Here is a 19195-nt window from a genome sequence, read left to right on the forward strand (position 1 = left end):
CCAATACGTATGTACAAAAAACAGAATTACCACTCAGGCATATGGATGATTAATTAGCCATAATTCAAAAAATGTTTACCTATAATCATGAAACTTCTATAGTATGTTCATGATAAGTTGTTCTATGCATGTATTAAGTTTCATAATTTTCGTCACTTGATGGCCGAAATCTGGGGGGGGGGCATTTTAGGGTTAATATCCTCACTTTGCTGAAACCCGAATTAAATTACTTGGATGCAAATTTAATTTACACCGGTCGCTTATGGGTTTTATATTCAACACATGAGAACATAAAGTCTATAGTATTTCATTATAATTTGTTATAGGTATAAGTGTGCTTAATACAAATAGCACTTTTTGATACTCATCCTTTTTGGTCAAACAATTCCTTTCAAATAACGCATGTATGGGCACGACCATTGTGGATCAGAATACATACGGTATATTTCTGATTCACATCTAATTTCATAATTTCATCACATTTAGTAAACAATAATTATGGAAAATACCTGTGCATTTTGACTTTTGAAAAGTAAAGAAGTACTCAACTAATCAAAGAGCCGATGAAATTAAAGGGTCAAAGGTAGCCTAGTAACGACATGCGAAAAAGCCAATCGGAAGCCAGAAGAAAAAGGTCAACACTAATAGTGGTATGACGTAACATCCAAGGGCGGATCCAGAAAACATTTTTTGGTGGGCCAAAAAAAATAGCCCCCAAAAAAGTGGGTAGAAAAAGTACGGCGTCGCAGGACCCGATTTTTTTATTAGCTGTTTCGGTGTACACACCGAAACAGCTCTTGTTTCTGTTATTTTTTTTTTTCTCTTTTATTTTTCAGACTTTTTTTCTCATAGGATAACACGTGTTTTCGTTCTACAAGTCACTTTTGGCTTTTTTTCAAATCCGATCGACTTCAAACCTGGCACACACTTAGACCACCATCTGAAGATGTGTGCCGAAACTTTTCGTCATTCTGACGTCATCACGTGACTTATTATAGAATTTTGAATATTTAATTTTTCCCATAGACTTTGTACACAGAAATTTAAAAAAATTGTCGATTTTCACAGGGCATTTTCGACACTTTGCCAGTAATTCATTTACATCAATCTTTGTCCACGCAAAGACTCTAATTCAAACAACATTGTGTAATGATGACGTCATGATGACGTCATCCGGTGTTTATTTATAGGCAATTAAATTGTGACAATTTTAATATTTAAAAATGCATAAGAAATCAACCGTATGCGTCCGCAGCATTCTGTTGTCGGCAAGTGGTAGAGTAGGTTCAGGTCTTTATTTCATTCAGTGTGCGTGAAATCACGTGACCCTTGCTTCCGGTCGAAAAAGGCCCACACCGGAAGTGGCTTATTATTTGAAAGTGGTAATAGATATGAACTTGCTTTTAACGGTGTTAGTCTCTTGGCTGATAGTATTCTTTAACTCATCTACCGATGACGTCATGCAATCTTCAAGCGCCCTCTAGCGACAGGTTGAAACTTTTCAAACATGTATTTTGAATAGATGTCTGTGGCGAAGTTTGTCAGAATCGCCTAAATATTGGTGTATATGATGACCTTGACCCACTTAAGACGTGTGCGAAGTTTAAGGTGTATGACGTCATCAGACCGGAAGTTATAATGAAAAGACTCTTTTTCCTTAGAAAATTCCTGAAAAATCAACCATGGCTGTTTTTATATTAGTTTTTACTTTTATTGTCTATTTAAGGGTAGGTCTAGAATATTTCAAAGCTTCTAGGCAATAAGCAAACTCGGACATGCCCTGCGCACGCTTAAAACTTCAGGTTGAAAATAACTCTGCTTTAAAACATGCACAGTCCACAATGTACATGTACATGTGCATGCACGTACGTTGTACATATCGTATGTCAGTCAGCCCGCGCGCAGCGCACGTGTTGCTGAGGTCAAATCCTGTCCACAGTGACCGTTTTAGCCGATTTCCGGCTAACTTTGACAGATTTTATGTTCATGCATAGTCAGGGACGTAGGATAGACACTTTTTGTATAGAATACGCATGTACTGTACATGTTCATTTGACCTGGATGAAACTCCTTTACGGCAGTCATTAATAAGACGGTCGAAACAGCTCAGTGTTTGTCCACAAACACATTTCTAGTTTTTTATTTTTTTTTTGGTTGGATTCTAGATGCTCTGTGCATGGTGCGATCTGAAGCAATGTCAGTCCACTTTACACATTAGAAAAGAGGGTGGTGTATTCATTATCTGCCTTTATTGAAACGTCACTTTAAAAACGAATGGTTCGTTTGTGTTGTCGTTTCTTTTCGGGGGGGGGGGGGTGGGCCCCTTTGGCCCCCTGGATTTGCCCTTGGTCACATCCGCCCGTCACCATTTGGAACATTATGGAAAACACCTGTTAAGCGTATGTGGATTACTGTGCGACATAGACATATAACAAGCCTTCCAGAAACTAGAGCCTTGTTGTTACATAACTTTAAATTTAAGTGTTATGACGCAAATTAATTCGTAAGAATTAACAAGGGTAGTAAAACAAACAAAAAAACATTATCTGTACAAACGATCGTAAACTGTATAAAATTAATTGACGAGACACGCCTTTTCACAATTATTTGTCCTTTTCCTTCATTGCCTACAATCTAAGGATATTCAATCCATTCTAGATTAACTGTAAGTGTGTAGCAACGAGGAGAATGCTGTATAGTACAGAACAATGCAATATTATTGTCAGACACAGACAATTAATTTACAATTTACTGCTTACTTCTTTTGTAAGCATTATAACTTTAAATCAATACACAAAATGTACATTATTTTGCTATTATTTGGGTTGAAATTGTTTTTTTTTTATAAAATCAACTCAGTCATCTTTTATCAGTCGATATAAATCTGCATATAATTCATGCAGTAGCGTTTTGAATACTGATTTCAACTATTATTTTGTTGATATTTTACATGAATTTACATATACTTTACAATTTACGAAAATAGACAAACATTTACAGATTCCAGCACTTACAAAATTATGGGCTACAAGCCAGTCTTCAGATCTTTTAAAAATGCAAAATTGTTTGGCTTTTTTGTTGGATTGATTCAATTTCCATTTAATTTCTTTTGCAAAATATACTGGATTGCATTAACTAAGATTGCATACATGAAGTTTCAAATAGTTATTTACAACCTTACATTTGTTTGTTTTTTCCTGGGACGCAGTTTCAATCTGCAAGTTCAAATTTTGTAGTTCATTTAAAAACCATGCATTAAAGAAATAACAATTGATACTTGTATCAATCGCTTGGCATGTACAATGACTGTTAGCAATTCCAGGGGCCGCCGCACCTTGTTGCCTGCGTTATCGTAAAAAAAACTGTGGTAAATAACTGTGGTCATTACAAATTAATTCTCGTACGAAATTGGTTAAAAGTTCACACTGATAGTTAAACTTCACTGGTTCACACTGTGCCCGGATACGGACCCAAATATAGCAACCAATGCAAGACGAGAATTTATCTCAACACGGACTCTGCCACAGTAAACACGAGATCTGCAGATAATAGAGACTTTACTTGTGATAAGAAAAATCAAGAAATTTTACTCCATTTTATGTAAACAATTAATACGCCTTTGTACATTTTGATGCGTTTCAACAGATTTAAACCTGCTCTAAACGGCAAAATATAAATTACAACTTTTCTTCAAAGAAGGTTCATTTAAAAGTGATAACAAGAAGTCGCTAAAGTTAAAATTGCAATCGGACTAAAGTGACTCCTTCAGCAGTTAGGGTTGCCGGGTCCTTTACATTATCTCATAAGAGGCATTTTCAACCAATTTAAAACAAGTTGCACAGTTTTACATGCAACAAGCAATTTGCGAGTTAAATTTGAATAAAATCTGGAACGCTGGCTTAATACAAAGCTTTGCACGGTTTAACTTTGAACTCTCCCGACCAAAGAGACAATTACTATATCACGTTATTCGGGGCAAGCCTTATAATAGCAACCCCCAGCTCCGGCATGGTCTGTTGTCTTTGCGCCATTGTCACCCATTGTGAACAATGTATAGGTGTTGAGCGTCTCTTATATACGTAACTATGGAAGAGCTTGCCCTGAATCATGTGATTCGCAACAGTGTCTTTGGTCTGGAGAATTCAAAGTTAAAATGTGCCAAGCATTCTGAGCAAGTCAGTGTACCAGAGGTCTTTCAAATGTAAATCCCAAAGGGTATAGGTTACTCGCAAATGGCTTATTGGTCCCCAACCATGGCAGATCGGTGAATTTGGAAAACGATATTCTGCCTATTGTCTCTAAAGCAAGTCTTGTCAGGACCGAAACATCAGGTCTGCTTATTTTGTTGACTTGAATTTCAGGTCAATCAAGTCAGGAAGCTATGTGCAAGAGTTTATTTTATTTAGTAACACATTAAACTATAAACTGGCAGCATGCCAGAATAGTTAAATTTCCATGATATGTTAGTATGGTGAACTGTTTACATCCACTACATGTTAATCCACTACATGTTAAGACAAAATATAAAATGTGGCACCATGGACTCTGTGCATGTACAAGAGATGTATTTTTTTTCTGCATCTCCACAAATCGGCATGCGGCAACGTCTTCGCATGAGCGAGAGACGACGTCAGCAAATACGTCACACGTGAAATGTTGAACTGAATGGATTCAATTAAAGTGTTAATACAAAGGGTTCTGGGTTCGTAACAATACCAAAGACATAAAAGTCTGACCAGCGTAAAATTTTCCGGCGCTACGCACCGTAAAAACTGAATTTCCCCAATACGTATGTACAAAAAACAGAATTACCACTCAGGCATATGGATGATTAATTAGCCATAATTCAAAAAATGTTTACCTATAATCATGAAACTTCTATAGTATGTTCATGATAAGTTGTTCTATGCATGTATTAAGTTTCATAATTTTCGTCACTTGATGGCCGAAATCTGGGGGGGGGGGGCATTTTAGGGTTAATATCCTCACTTTGCTGAAACCCGAATTAAATTACTTGGATGCAAATTTAATTTACACCGGTCGCTTATGGGTTTTATATTCAACACATAAGAACATAAAGTCTATAGTCTTTCATTATAATTTGTTATAGGTATAAGTGTGCTTAATACAAATAGCACTTTTTGATACTCATCCTTTAAAATGTTAATACAAAGGGTTCATATTTATCAACTGTGTAACAGTTTGGAAGTCATTTCCACAGTCAGGCATTTTTTTTTAATTTTTGGTCACAAGCCATCCCCCACTTGCCTACATCGATATAAGCCACTGTAGAGTTTTAATTCCACTAGGCTTTACCTCATTCTTCGAACAGTTACAGTAAAAAAAATACGTTTCAGTAAAATATACGTTATGTGTAACTGAAGAGGCGATTTAATAATAAAAAAATGATTTCTGAACCCTAAAAGGGCCGGGGGCGGAATCCACCCCCTCCCTCGACTTTTTTCCGCGATAGCCTTGAAAAAAAAATATCGCGACCCGAGCTGTAATGACTTTTTAGCCTCAAGCCTTGCGCATCATTTGATACCAAAAACATAAAAATGGGAAAAATTTTCCGGGGCTACGCGCCGTGAAAACTGAATTTTCCCATGGTGTACACAGAGCAGAATTACCATTCGTACACATGAATAATTAATTAGCCATTATTCCAAAACCCTTTACCCTTTGACCTATAGTCATGAAATTTCTTCGGTATGTTTATGATGAGTTGCTCTATGCATGTACTGAGTTTCAAAATTTTTCGTCACTCGATGGCCGAGATTTTAAGGGGTATCCGCCCCCCCCCCCCCCCGGCTGAGAGATGGTCAAAATAACCCAGCCCTTTTAGGGTTAAAGAGATCGGAAGAACGATCCGTATCCGACTTTTATGATTTAGATCCGTAAATGTTTTCTCTCCTCCTCAATTGTAGATTCCTTGTAAGTTTGTCCGGTTGTAAAATGTTATCATAATAATCATTCCAATCCCCTATTGTACAGTATCTCTGATGTTTCGTAGACGTCTCTTGACATTCTTTGTTATTGTAGTGGCGAACGACAGTAAGTCTATAGCAAGTTTAACCATTACAATTTCCGGTATTTTAGAATGTACAAAAATAAGTGAATTGCATCTGTTATCGTCAAAAGAAATTTGGAAAAGATTCAGTAAAGCCTGCCATGTACCTTTCCGGTTTTACCGGTTCACGGCATCAGTGAGAACGAGAAGTATTTATGAAGACGTGGTCACGTGGAAGATTTCTTTTGCTGGGTGATAATGTCTTTAACAATATTTTGGACACGTTTCCTAATTCTCTTTCCTTAAATTATCTTCATGTCATCCAACTTATAAACATTATGTACGACGCGTTTTTAGCCACCCGATTGAGGCCTTCGTCAAACGTGGTGCTTCTGCCGTGTCGAATGCAATTATTAGTTTATCAATTTCGCACTTGGGAGGGACACTGAACAGAGAGCTGGTCAGACAAACCTTTGGTCAACCCCTTTCTGTGGGCTCAGTAAAAAAAAAATGTAAACAAAATTACATAACAACGTACAGATGCAAGTAATATTGCTGGTCATATGAAAACCACTTCTGCGTATAAAAGACCAACTGCAAAATGTCTGCATCCCCCACTCCCAGCTGCCGTAACTGGAACCTATCCACCTCCCTACCCCCGCCACACTGCAACCAGCCCCGACGCCACAACCTTTGTATTCCATTACATTACATAAACAAAACCTTTGAATTTACGGGAAATCGGTGTTGAAATTACGGTCACCGTGATAATAGGAAACACGTAACTGACTGTAATTGTATTAGTTTTGTTAGCAAACCTGTTTCACAATAAAAATCAGCGGCGTATCGAGCTTTTAATGTAGTGTGGGGGCGGGGAATCAACTCTAGTGTAAAGGTTTTAAAGAAAAAATGGGGGGGGCTTGGATTTCTTTTTTGTCTTTCATGTGAGACTCTTCTATACCAAATATGGAAAAATTATTAAATTAAAAAAAAAATATGCCAGGTAAGGGTTGAAAGGAGCCCCCCCCCCCCCCCCCCCCCCCACGCTGGATACGCAACTGGTAAATTTAAAGTGAACTTACGGGCAAAATTTCACACTGCATGCAAATAATATTTTTCCGTTTCATTTAGTGGAATTTTGCTAACCACTTTATTAAATATCCGGCTCTTTATACCTGACCAATCCGGAGACATGTACTCTCTTACCGTTTCCGGAATCGTAGAACCACTCTTAGTAAGCGCTTGGGCAATTTCGGTGTGCAGATTTTGCAATTTTTCGGCCGCAAGGCCGGAGTTAACCACCAACTCGTATGTGTAAGTTGTAGAACTTCTTGCTTCGATAGCTTTAATGGCCTGGATCAAATCCCCCCTCATTTCAATTGGAATACCTGACGTGTCCGGTGTTAGTAACCCTTTACACAAGCGATTGCATTTGTGATCTAGGAAGAACTTCATCACGCCGTACACCCCGAGATCGGCAGGGCCGTAGTAGCCGAACTTCTTCCCATGTTTCTCCATGCTATGGACTGATGGATCGGTGAAGACGTAGCTTTTCCCGTTGTAAACTCCTTGTAAGTCCATCACTAGAATCTCGCCCTCTGATTCATGGTACGTGAAGTGGGAGAAGGCTTCTGGAACAAGGGTATCCACGTCGGGGTTGACGTAAGAAGAATTGCTTAAGAAGTGGACGTACCGTCCCGGAAGTAAACGCTCAATTGCTACTGAGGCACCCTCAGGGACCATCACATCGGCTTTCGCTGTACGTCCAATATGGGTTCCGCGAATCGTTTTAGGAACAGGGTCTCCTACTAGCTGCTTGTGAGCAGCAAACGTCTTGACTTGGGAGATGGTAGGAGTGAGAACCTCTACCCTTGCAGAGCTTTTACCGCTGTAGTGGACGTTAAACGCCACAGATGTTTCTTGTGCTTTCAAGGAGGCGCGATTGTCCGCTTTCCAAGCGTCTTCTTTCAATCTGGCAGAGTACTTCTCTTTGTACAGTTTTACGACGCATCGCTCACTGCGTTTGAACCATCCCATACTGACGGAGTTTATTTTACCTCGATAGGCGTATCTGGAAGCTCCTTCGGCAAACCAGTCGTCATCAAATTTCGCATACTTTTCTACACCGTTCTCGGTAAAGGGCTCAGATGAGTGGCTTTGAGAATTCCCCATTTTGCACTAGACACACTCACCTGAAACCAAAACAGGCAAGCCTAAGTAAAGCTAATCCCATCCATTTCATTGTGTTCATTCAAAATTGATACAGTCTTTTTATACATCTTGTGTATAAACCATGGAGCAGCGGGAGCTCACTACGCAGGGTATACACCACAGCTTCGCACGTATCTCTTCACCAGCCAACAATCAGGCCAATTCACAAATGACAGTAGTCAGTCAGTAACATTTATCACGAACCATGTCTGCATATAGGCCTAATGACCAAAATTGTGCAAACTGTGTATGACTCAAATACGCAATTACATAGTTCCCCTTAGAAGAGGCCTAGCTAATAAGATAATTTTTACTTACGAAATGTACATGCGAATAACTTTGCACCTCCAAAGATCTGTCCGCGCCAACTTTCAAAACCAAACCCAGACACTTGCACCATCTAGTCGTGTACTATTCCACCGTCAGCTTGCCTGTGGATGTGTAATGCGGCAGGTGGGCGTTATAGGCTTCTAAAAATATAGATCTGACATCATGATCCTACGGGGATTCCCAAGCCACTGTTCCGACACAGAGGTTGTTTTATCAGCGACAACATGCTATAGGCATAGCAGGTTGACAGTATAAACAATAGCGAGCGGATCATTTGGGTGCACACTGGTAAATCGATCCGGCAAGCTCATGAATAAAAGTTATACCCTCAAAATATTCTATATTAGAGAGTTCTGAGCGCCGTAAAATTGGGGAATTGAAGAGATATGGTAATGAACCTCTGGCCCGGACTTGGGGCTTCAAATTCTGAGCATTTTGGATGCTATTGGGCTCGAAAGTGGCGCTATTTTGCCATGTTGTGGAGGGATCGTTTTTCAAGATGGCTACTTTTCCGCTTTGCGGAAAATATGGGTCGTCTTCTTTGGGTGAAAATATCTCGAAAAGTCAATGGTCAACCCACAAAAAAAATTGAAAAGAAAACGAAAGATGACATGTTGATTATCATTTTTCTGTGCAGCTTGAATACCTGTGAGAGTTTTGAGTATTTTTAAAAGAATTTTAAAGTATGTGCATTTAGCACTAGTGTCTATGTGAGTTTATTTGCAGGTATGCATCCATTTGGGGATCGTGTCGTGGTCGCGTCATCATGTGCGCGGACCTGATTGCATAGATGTACTTAGTGCGCATTCTGCACCTTTTTTGTGAAAACATTCAGGATTTTAGCAGAAAGTACACACGATGCAACAAGCGCGTGTTCAACTTCCTGTCAGCTTTTTGTGTATGTCCCATATAAAACAAGGGACCCAAAAATGGACCGTATTTGCCTGCAGAAGTATTGCATGCGCATTTATTTCATTTTCGGGGGAGAATTTACAAGATTCTAAATGGCCTAAGACATTGTGGTCAGATTGTGCTTCACTTGGCCGACAGTGGTTCGTTTTGATTACGCCCTCTTGTAGTGGGTAATCCATATCGAGTATCCCATATATAATTTTAAAAACAAGTGTACAAAGCTCAATACTAACGGCGTGCCTCATCAATCCATGTGCAGTATATCATGCACCATGCGCCCTCTTGTGGGCTCCGGGCGCGAAGGTGTTTGTCTTGTTGTTCGGCCATGGTTCAAAGGCTGAGAACCAGGGGCGTCAATCGCTTCTCCAAAGTGGGGGGGGGGGGGGAGGACAGCCCTTACGGCGTGTGGTTCGGAGCCCGCTTAAGGGCCCCGAAAAAAATTGATTCTAGATGGTATGTGTTGCGATCTAATGCAATTTCTGACCACTTTAACCAATAATTTTCTTAGCAAAAAATAATAATTAGAACATAACTTTCGGGGTTTTCTTAGCCAAAGGCATATGGTTTGGAGCCCGCTTAAGGGCCCCGGGAAGAAAATGGATTCTAAACGCTACATTGTAGTACATAATAGGGCCATGTAAACGAGACACGAGTTCAAAAAGCTGGGGGACATTTGATATTGTGTCCCCCACCCTTCAAAAAGTGGGGGGACATGTCCCCCCCCCCCCCCCCCCCCCCCATTGCCATGGGCCTCAAACGTCGTAATTTAGTGTGGAAAAAACTCTACTGTTTAGATTGAAATGCATGGGGGAAATCAATTGAGTGAAAACTCGATCTATATTCGACAGAACTCTAAATCATCAGGTCACTAGTTTTAGTCGTTGTAAGTCAATCATTACCCGAATATAGTGAATGTTCACTCTTTGAAAATAAGAGAGAGAAGGAGAAAAGCATTTTGTATTGCAAACAATAAAAGATTATTGCTCCTTTAAATGATTGTCAAAGTCAAAAAGTTTTCTTACTGATCAAGTTGTTCAAGTCTCCAACGTTAGACAACCCTTCACCTACTTTTTAGCTAAATTTACAGACACTCGTGTTTTCCTTGTTTTTGTTTGGTGGGCCAAATAACACAATGTTATCACTGTTCACATGATTTTCAATAAAGTTTCAACAGAGTTCCTGTGCCAGTAAGCAACTTGGTGAATTTGAAGCTCATCAATACTGAGGTTTGGCAAGACTACTTGATGATATCTGGAGACAAGGTGAATGCGTGCAAATTTAGAGTATATGCATGTAGTAGCCATTTTGGATCGTTACTATGGCCTCCTAATAAATATTCAGTCACTTATATGCTTTAGAAAATGCTAAGGATGTGTAAGTAGAAGCAAATGACGATATCACCCTAGCCTCGTTCTGAAGTTGCTAACATCTCAGCCTCGTTCTAAAATTGCTATGAAAACAGTATCGCCAATCGATAGCGTATGCCAACGCACGGACTGCGATCATCGTAATCATTGAATTCAGTATTTTTAACACTCCCTTGACAGATTGCTTGAAACAAGGCAGATCAAAATGCAATTGATTTTTATGGCGTATTTTGGTTGATACTTTTTGATTTTGTTGACGTAGCTTGACAAAAACATGTCCCCTTCCAGACTCGAAATATAACCGCACGCGACCATACGGATGCACTATACGGGCTTGTACAATTTCGCGTGCACATGACTCAGATAGTCCCTCGGATGAGGCCGTTTAATCGCAAAATTTTCTGATTAATCTTAAGAATGTTTTTCTGTTGTAGTATACCTTGGGACATCCGAAAATGGTGTTTTTAAGTTGCACAACCGGTTGTTTTGCATTCCGGTTACACAAACTGTTATTTTTAAAGCTCATTTTTTTGAAAAACAGATAAAATCATATTTTCGGACATAATTGCTCTCTCTAAAAATTGTCACTCCGTTTCGGGGGGAGGCCGCAGGGGGTGTCTTCCACCCCCGCAGTAGGTGGAGGAGTCAGTGTTACATTTTGCATCTCCTTAGAAACGTTTTGATTAAATTTTTTGTTTGATCATGACAAAGTATTTCACATTAAACTTGACATCATCTGCCAGCCGAAACAACAAACGCTTAAACTTGTATTTAAATATCCATACCTTTGTTGGCTCCTAAATATGCCGTAACTTTGATGTAACTTTAATTTACACTGGTCGTTTTGGGATTTTTAAATCAACAAGTTAGGTTACAATAGAAACAATTAATTATAATGCAATTCATTTAATAAATAATAGGCTTGAAAAGCATTGACAAAATCGCGTAAACTCATATTTCTTTGGTAATGATCACATGTTTGTGTAGGGTGTTTTTATCTTTCCAAAGTTACAAATATAAACTTGTGTGCTTAAAACAAAATCAGGTGCCTGTAATATCAGTTGATAAAACCACTACATGTCTATCGGGCCCCAGATTTTGAAAGGTGAAAAAACTTTATTAGTTTTTTTAAGGTAAAATATAGTTTTTGGTTACACGATAAGCTGTATGTAAATAAAAAGATTTCGAGTACGTTGCTTATCAGACCAAAGTTCATTATTAATTACAGATGCGCCTAAAAATACTTGTGTACATATAGAATAACGTGACTGCAATTATTGGGAGATTTTATTGGGTCTTTTTTTTTAAAGTAAAAATAGGTTGTAGGGGAAATACAGTTTTTTTGGTTATAAAATAAGGTGTATGTAAAAAATTGGTGATTGGAGTTTGTTTGTTAGTCCAAAAATAAAAACAAATGGGCATTTATTCGCCCAATATTGTTTTACAGGGCATGGGGATTCCCAAGCCTATAGTGTTTCAAAATTTATCGTTTATTTTTGCCTGCAGAATTAGCGCATGTGCACTACTTTTCCTCTTTTCACGGGGGGGGGGGGAATTTACAAGATTTCCCGCAATAGGCCCTATATTGTTGTTTGTTATAATAGCGATGCATGTGGCTGATGGCGGTTTGTTTTTTTGTCTCAAATTCTCCAACTTCCAAAGAGACAATAATTGTGCAAATAACTCCAAAATAGTCTGGAAAAAATCGATCTCGTGGGAATTCAAGGGAAAACTCGATCCATTCAATTGAACGAATTTCGCTCTAAATCGTTGGGTGCTTTACTCTTAAATCTTTACTCGGAAAGGCCTATATATTAAGCAAACCTGCTGTAGACCTAATTGCAGACTGATTTAAAGAATGATCAGGCACCAGGCTATACTTATTACAGGTAACTCATTACAATGTACAAGATTAATGAACATGCAAATAATCCAAGATGAGAGGACAGCTAGTGGGAGCGTGCAGCTCGACGCCATGGGAACGGGGTTGGCCAAACTGGTAAATGATATACATTGACCAGTTCATGTAAGCTATGCTGCCCCGTCACGTGCTAATCACATGGGGATTTTATTGGAAAATTATACATTTTCATCATGACATTGTTTTACTGGGCATGATATGAGACGCATACAATTTCTTTGGATGCCCCTCGAATTAAACTATACGCTCAGAGTGTCAATCAAGTTGAAGCAATAAATGAAGGGACCGTTACTACGGCGTTGGCCTAATGATAAACCAACTGGAAGTGCGCGTACATGGGATATGGAATAACCCCATACAATCTGGCTCAAACACATGTAGCAATGCATGCGAAACTTCTAATTGAAAAATAAATCGGAGACCGGTTTACGGTCAAATATCCACTGCCCTTTTGTCCCAGCTGTTTAATCAGCACGACACTAAACATGCGCGTTGGCTTTTTTGGGGGCGGGGGGGGGGGGGCAGGATTTTTTTTTTACCATTACGAATCTATGTCTGGTTCCACGCTTTCATTGTCGTTGTGGCTTCGTATTGGCGAAATGGGAATCAAACTTAATGCAATTTCGCACTTAATTGTTTCCCTTTAAACGCTATGAATCAGAAACTGAAAATGAAATGATCTGCAATAAAATGTACGATTAGGATTTAAACAAATAAAAGAAGACAAGTCTTACAAATAAAGATTATGTTTTGAATCAAAGGTTCAAACCATATGAAAATGCTGGGACTCGAACTCGAGCGGTGTGCTTGCGAGGTGGGCGCATTATCCACTAGGCCACGTGTGGCACGAGACATAGTACTTGTTCTAGTGCACAATATGTACCTTAACTTGAGAACTTAAAGTCTATATATATTTCCTTCTAAGTTGTACAGGTAAAAGGGTGCTTAATACAAACAGCTCTTTTTAATACTCATCTTTTTTTAGTCGTTAATTTCCATTCAAATAACGTATGTTTTGTAATGTCTCCATTATTAACTGGGCAAGACCATAGTGGATCAGAATACATAAGGTATATTTCTGATTCACATGTAATTGCTGGATGCCATTTGGTAAACAATAATTAAATGGAAAATCCCTGTGCATTTTTACTTCTAATCTTACGAAAAGAATCAAACAAATCAAAGAGCTGATGACATAAAATGGCCAAAGGTAGCATAGTAACGGCTGGCTAAATAAAACTAACCAATAGGAAGCCAGAAGAGAAAGGTCAACTCTGATAGTGGCCTTACGTCACATCCGTGAGTAAACATTTTGAGGGCATTATGGAAAATCCCAAGTAGGCGTATTTGTCACATGTGGACTACTGTGAGATGTAAATAACACATCCAATCAAATACAATCTGTAAGAGCTTTGCTGTTACATTTCCTTACATATTTGTGTTAGGTCTCAAATAAATTCGTAAGGATTTTACAAGGGTAGTCCGGTGGTTTGAAAAATAATAATAATCTGTGCTTACATGTACGACCATGATGCTGTATAACATTAATTGACGAGACACACATTTGCACAAATATTGTGTCCTTTTCTTTCATTGCCTGAAATCGAAAGTCACTGCTTAGGGATTTTCAATCCAATATATATTAACTTAACACAAAAGAGGAGGATACTGAATAGTAAGTATAGAATATTGCAATATCATGAAACTTTTTACACACAGACAGACATACATGTACAATAATTTTTACATGTACTTACTTGCCTCTTTAGTAATTAATTCAATAACACAAAATGTACATTATTTTGCCATAATTCGGGTTGAACGGGTTGGAATTTTGTTTTATAAAATCAACTCAGTCATCGTTTATCAGTCAATATGAATATGCATATAATTCATGATGTAGTGTTTTGAATACTGATTTCAACTGTTATTTTGTTGATATTTTACATGAGTTGACAAATAATCTACAATTTACGAAACGAGACAAATATTTGCAGACTCCAGCACTCACAAAGTAATGGAATCATTCTTCCGATCTGTTACAAAAATCAAAACTGGTTGGCTTTGTTTTGTAAGAATGATTCAATTTCCATTTTAAACATTAATTCACTCGATTGCACGAACTGAGATTATATACATGAAGTTTCAAATTGCAATTTTTTCCCTAACAAAGTTAACATAGACTACGGGACAAAATTTCTATTCGTAACTCAAACTTTTTTGGATCAGATAAACCTAGGGCTATGCATAAGAAATAACACTTGACACTTCTGTCGATCCTTGGGTGTGTAAAATTATTGCCAACAATTCCAGAGTCCGCCGCACCTTGCTGTATGCGTTATCGTCAACAGATTATCAATTGTAAATAACCGTGGCTTTTATTGCTTATTTACATTACCTTTACAAAAATCTTTTCGTAAGAAATTTGGTAAATAACCCAGACTGAAGGTTAAACTGCATTGGTTCAAAGTCTGCCTGGATACGGAACCATATAAAGCAACCAATGCAAAACGAGAATGTACTATACTGAGACTCAGCAACAGCTCGTTGGCCTTAATAGAGACATCAGTTTTGATTAAAAAAATAACGTATTTACTCCACTTTTGTACATAGATTTTGAGGCGTTAATAGATTTCCAACTTGTTATGCGTTTTATTAAAGGACATCCGTACGTCACTAACGTAAAACATGTAAAACAAGTTGCAAATAAACGAGTGTTCATATAAACAATGTAAACAGGGGAGCATGCTTCGGTGACTTTGGCAAACGATTTTAATATTTCACAGGGATGGAGATTCCCAAACTGGCAGCATATAAGACAATTCGAGTTTTCGCGATGAACTGTATAAATCCACTACTATTCTGGTAGCGAAAATATAATGCGTGTTCAGAGCGATTCTCAAATTCAGACGAAAAGGAATGACCGAATTTCAGAAATAAATGAACATTTTTAGCAAATTGGCCGGGAAAACCTATATTAACTACACCTACACATGTATATACACACAATTGTAATGCTTTTGAAAAGATCTACAAAATGGTTACGGCGGCAGACTTACCCCCCCCCCCCCCCAAGTTAAAAGCAGTAAAAGTTACCTGCTTACTATCGAAATAAAATAACTCCTTCCGACGTAAGGTTTGAGGGTATTTTCACGGGAAATTCCTCAGAACAGACACTGCTAAGCATAAGCATTTGTAACAGCTATAGCTTGATACATGCGTATTTAAATTAAACGAACAACAAGTCAGGTGTCTTTACAAACACAAATGCCCCACAACCGTGACTTTCCATGACATAACACCACTCTAACATCAACTTACATGTACCTTGGTCAAACGGAACGTTCACTGACAGCATTAGTGTCTTCTGTAGGTTTTATATGAATTAATCCCTAATCCCTATGATCTCAGAATAAATACAAGATTTCTATTGTTTTAGCCACTGTGACCTTGACCCTTGACCTTTCGACCCCCAATGCGATAGGCTTCTTGGGATTGCCAAGGACAATCCACAAACCAAATTTGAAATTCATATGTAAAGTATATCTCAAGTTATCACGCTGAAAAAAATTCTTTTGTTTTTGCCACTGTGACCTTGACCCTTGACCTTTTGGCCCCAAATGCAAAAGGCTTGTTAGGATTGCCAAGGACAATCCACAAACCAAATTTGAAGTTCATATGTAAAGTATTTCTCAAGTTATCGCGCTGACAAAATTTCTATTGTTTCAGCCACTGTGACCTTGACCCTTGACCTTTCGGCCCCAAACGCAAAAGGCTTCTTAGGATTACCAAGGACAATCCATAAACCAAATTTGAAGTTCATATGTTAAGTATTTCTCAAGTTATCGCGCTGACGAGATTTGTCCGGACACACACACCCACCCACACCTTCTCAACACACACACCCACCCACCCACCCACGGAAGGACAAGGCGGAAACAGTATGCCCCTTCGGCTTCACCGCGGGGCATAAAAACAAACCCCAAAAAACTTGAGATTCTGAATGGGCCACAAATCGACCAAAGCACATTCATAATGGGACTGTTCCATGAATAGAACTAAACACGGCCCCAATATCAGACAAAAGGCGGCGCTATTCGCTCTCCACAGGACGTTTAAATAAACAGCAATTGCAAAAAGAACAGGGCCATTTTCGGGAAAAATGAACAAAACACGTGCAAAAAAAGGCAATTTCGGTTTAACCCACTTATCCTGGTAACTTCGCAGGACTACTCAGTTGTCAAAAAGTTGGGTGGGGTGGGGGGGGGGGGGGTAATCGGAGTATCGCCCGTTATCGCCGGAGCCAAGTCTCCTTTATAACGTCTGATATGTCTAGACATACAGATAAATTATGCAAGCCGCACACCAGCCCATCAGATTTGACTTTACTAAATCGTGACATCATTTCATTTCCAAATCAGGACTTATAATGGTTTGATTGGTCAATTCGAATGCTGTGCATTGTAATACAACTGGCGCTTATCTCGTAACATATGATACAGAGCGCGTGACACAGGTTTTTTTTTTTACCCTTACTCCCTAGGGGGTGCGCAAAATCACATTGAAATTGGAGGATTCAGGACTGTCTATTCCACTGTATATGACGCGCAACGGGTAAATGACCGAAGACCTGAAATATATAGAAAGCGCCCACTGATTGGTCAAAATCTAGAGGTCAAGAGGCGGTTGTCTTGCATAACTAATCAGCGAATCTGTTCACATATCATAGACCATATAATTATGATTCGCCATATTAGACGAGACTAGCTGGGGTGGCGACATGACGGCGCGCTATATACGATCTGCCGACAGCTATGGCTTTAGACACTGTAAACAATGCAGGCCGGTTTACGGTTATTTAAACACTTCTTAATAATGTGCCCCCCCCCCCCCCCACACACATGTACTAATAATCTTTTGATGGATGAGTGTCAATACACCAGATGGTGGACTGTATTTCACCGGACTGAGAGAGAGACTCGGATATCGAGATAGTGGATACGATAAAGACTAACAAGATTTTCTTTTTAACTTTAACGAATTTACTTTTGTTCTAAAGGCCTATACAAAAAAGCTATAGTGCATGTACGTTAGGAAACCGTACCTCAATGAAGCTGATTCTGTGCGGCGATTTCCGGAAATTGCCCCCCCCCCCCACCAAACAAAAAACACATTTATGATAATAATAATCTTGTGACAATTTGTTGAATAAGTGGAGATGATAAAGCCTTAGCAGAATGTGTAACTTTAAAGATCTCATAATACTTGTGTCCTAGTGCACTACATTATGGGAGCGCGTACCCTCAGCTAATTTTGAGCCCGATTTACGGACGTCAACATCGAATTTCGGAATACATTTCATGATATCATTTTTTTTGTACACAACAGGAACATAGGCAAGCATTATTTTAGTAAATAATGTTAGTGTTTAATTTTGAAGCTTGTCAACATTGAGGTTAATTGGCAACACTGCATGCACGTATATGTACGAGCAAACTGCGCCGGCCCGACACAACGATAATTTGCCGGCATACCAGACATGCACATGACATGTCAATTCCGTTTCACTTTCTTTTTCCTTGATTCCTGAAATTATATTTAATGAAATTTAACTTTGTACTCACCAGTTTTGATGCCAGGTCCTGGATTCCAACCGTATAGTCCCAAGGTTAGTCCATCGTTCTTTTAGGTAAAAAATTCCACACGTGTCCAACACCGCGCCATACATGTCTTGTATGGTGTGTCTGATGTTTTCGCCCGGCTATGAGCGTATATGGCGCCCTCAATAGACAGGATAATCCGATAATGAATTCGCTCGTACCCCACGCACGCCTTCAACAAGGGCGGATCCAGAACACAATTTTGGGGGGGGGCTAAAAAAACATGTTGGTCCCCAAAAAGGGTGTCCAAAAAAGGGTGTCCAACAAAATTACGGCGTGGGGTTCGGGGCCCGCTTAATTTTTTTTTTTGATTCAAGGTGCTCTGTGGTGCGATCTGAGGCAATTTCTGACCACTTTAACCAATATGCTTTGTGAGGAAAAGATGGTGGTGTACTCATTGTCTTGCCTTTATTGCGAAGTCACTAAACAAAAATTTAAAAAAATGGATTTGCTTTTTGGGGGGGGGGGGCATGCCCCCTTTGCCCCCCTGCCCCCCCCCCCCCCCCCCCCCCCGGATCCGCCCTTGCTCTGCAAACAGGGTTTGCAGGGCGGGGGTATACGAGCGAAATAATAAAGTGCACACATGAACGTTTACGTATCATTGTTTATGTTATGTGGTCGGTAGTGATTTTGCCATTGTCCATATGGATTTTACAACAATAATGAATGAATTTGGGGCATGCGAATTGGCTTTCTCTTGTTTCGTTGGACAGAATTTGTAGGGGGGGATTGTGACTAAAAGTTTATGTGCGTCTCTACAAAGTTGTATTTACCTATAAACCTT

At 39.1% G+C, this 19195-nt stretch overlaps 1 protein-coding gene across 1 annotated transcript; it reads right to left on the bottom strand.

The window, feature by feature from the left end:
• Positions 1 to 6819: 6819 nt before the first annotated feature.
• LOC119733049 (eukaryotic elongation factor 2 kinase-like) lies at positions 6820 to 8182 on the bottom strand. Its single transcript, XM_038206630.1, has 2 exons — positions 7217 to 8182; positions 6820 to 6828 (listed from the first exon to the last, which is right to left on the bottom strand). Exons 1-2 carry the CDS (start codon positions 8180 to 8182, stop codon positions 6820 to 6822), a joined length of 975 nt encoding a protein of 324 aa, XP_038062558.1.
• Between the last annotated feature and the right edge of the window lie 11013 nt (positions 8183 to 19195).

The sequence above is a fragment of the Patiria miniata genome, unplaced genomic scaffold (genome assembly GCF_015706575.1).
Source record: "Patiria miniata isolate m_02_andy unplaced genomic scaffold, ASM1570657v1 HiC_scaffold_25, whole genome shotgun sequence".
Classification (NCBI taxonomy): Eukaryota; Metazoa; Echinodermata; class Asteroidea; order Valvatida; family Asterinidae; genus Patiria; species Patiria miniata.

Excerpts from the sequence above, each read along its gene's own strand:
- LOC119733049 (XM_038206630.1), bottom strand. The coding sequence starts at position 8,182 with ATGGGGAATTCTCAAAGCCACTCATCTGAGCCCTTTACCGAGAACGGT.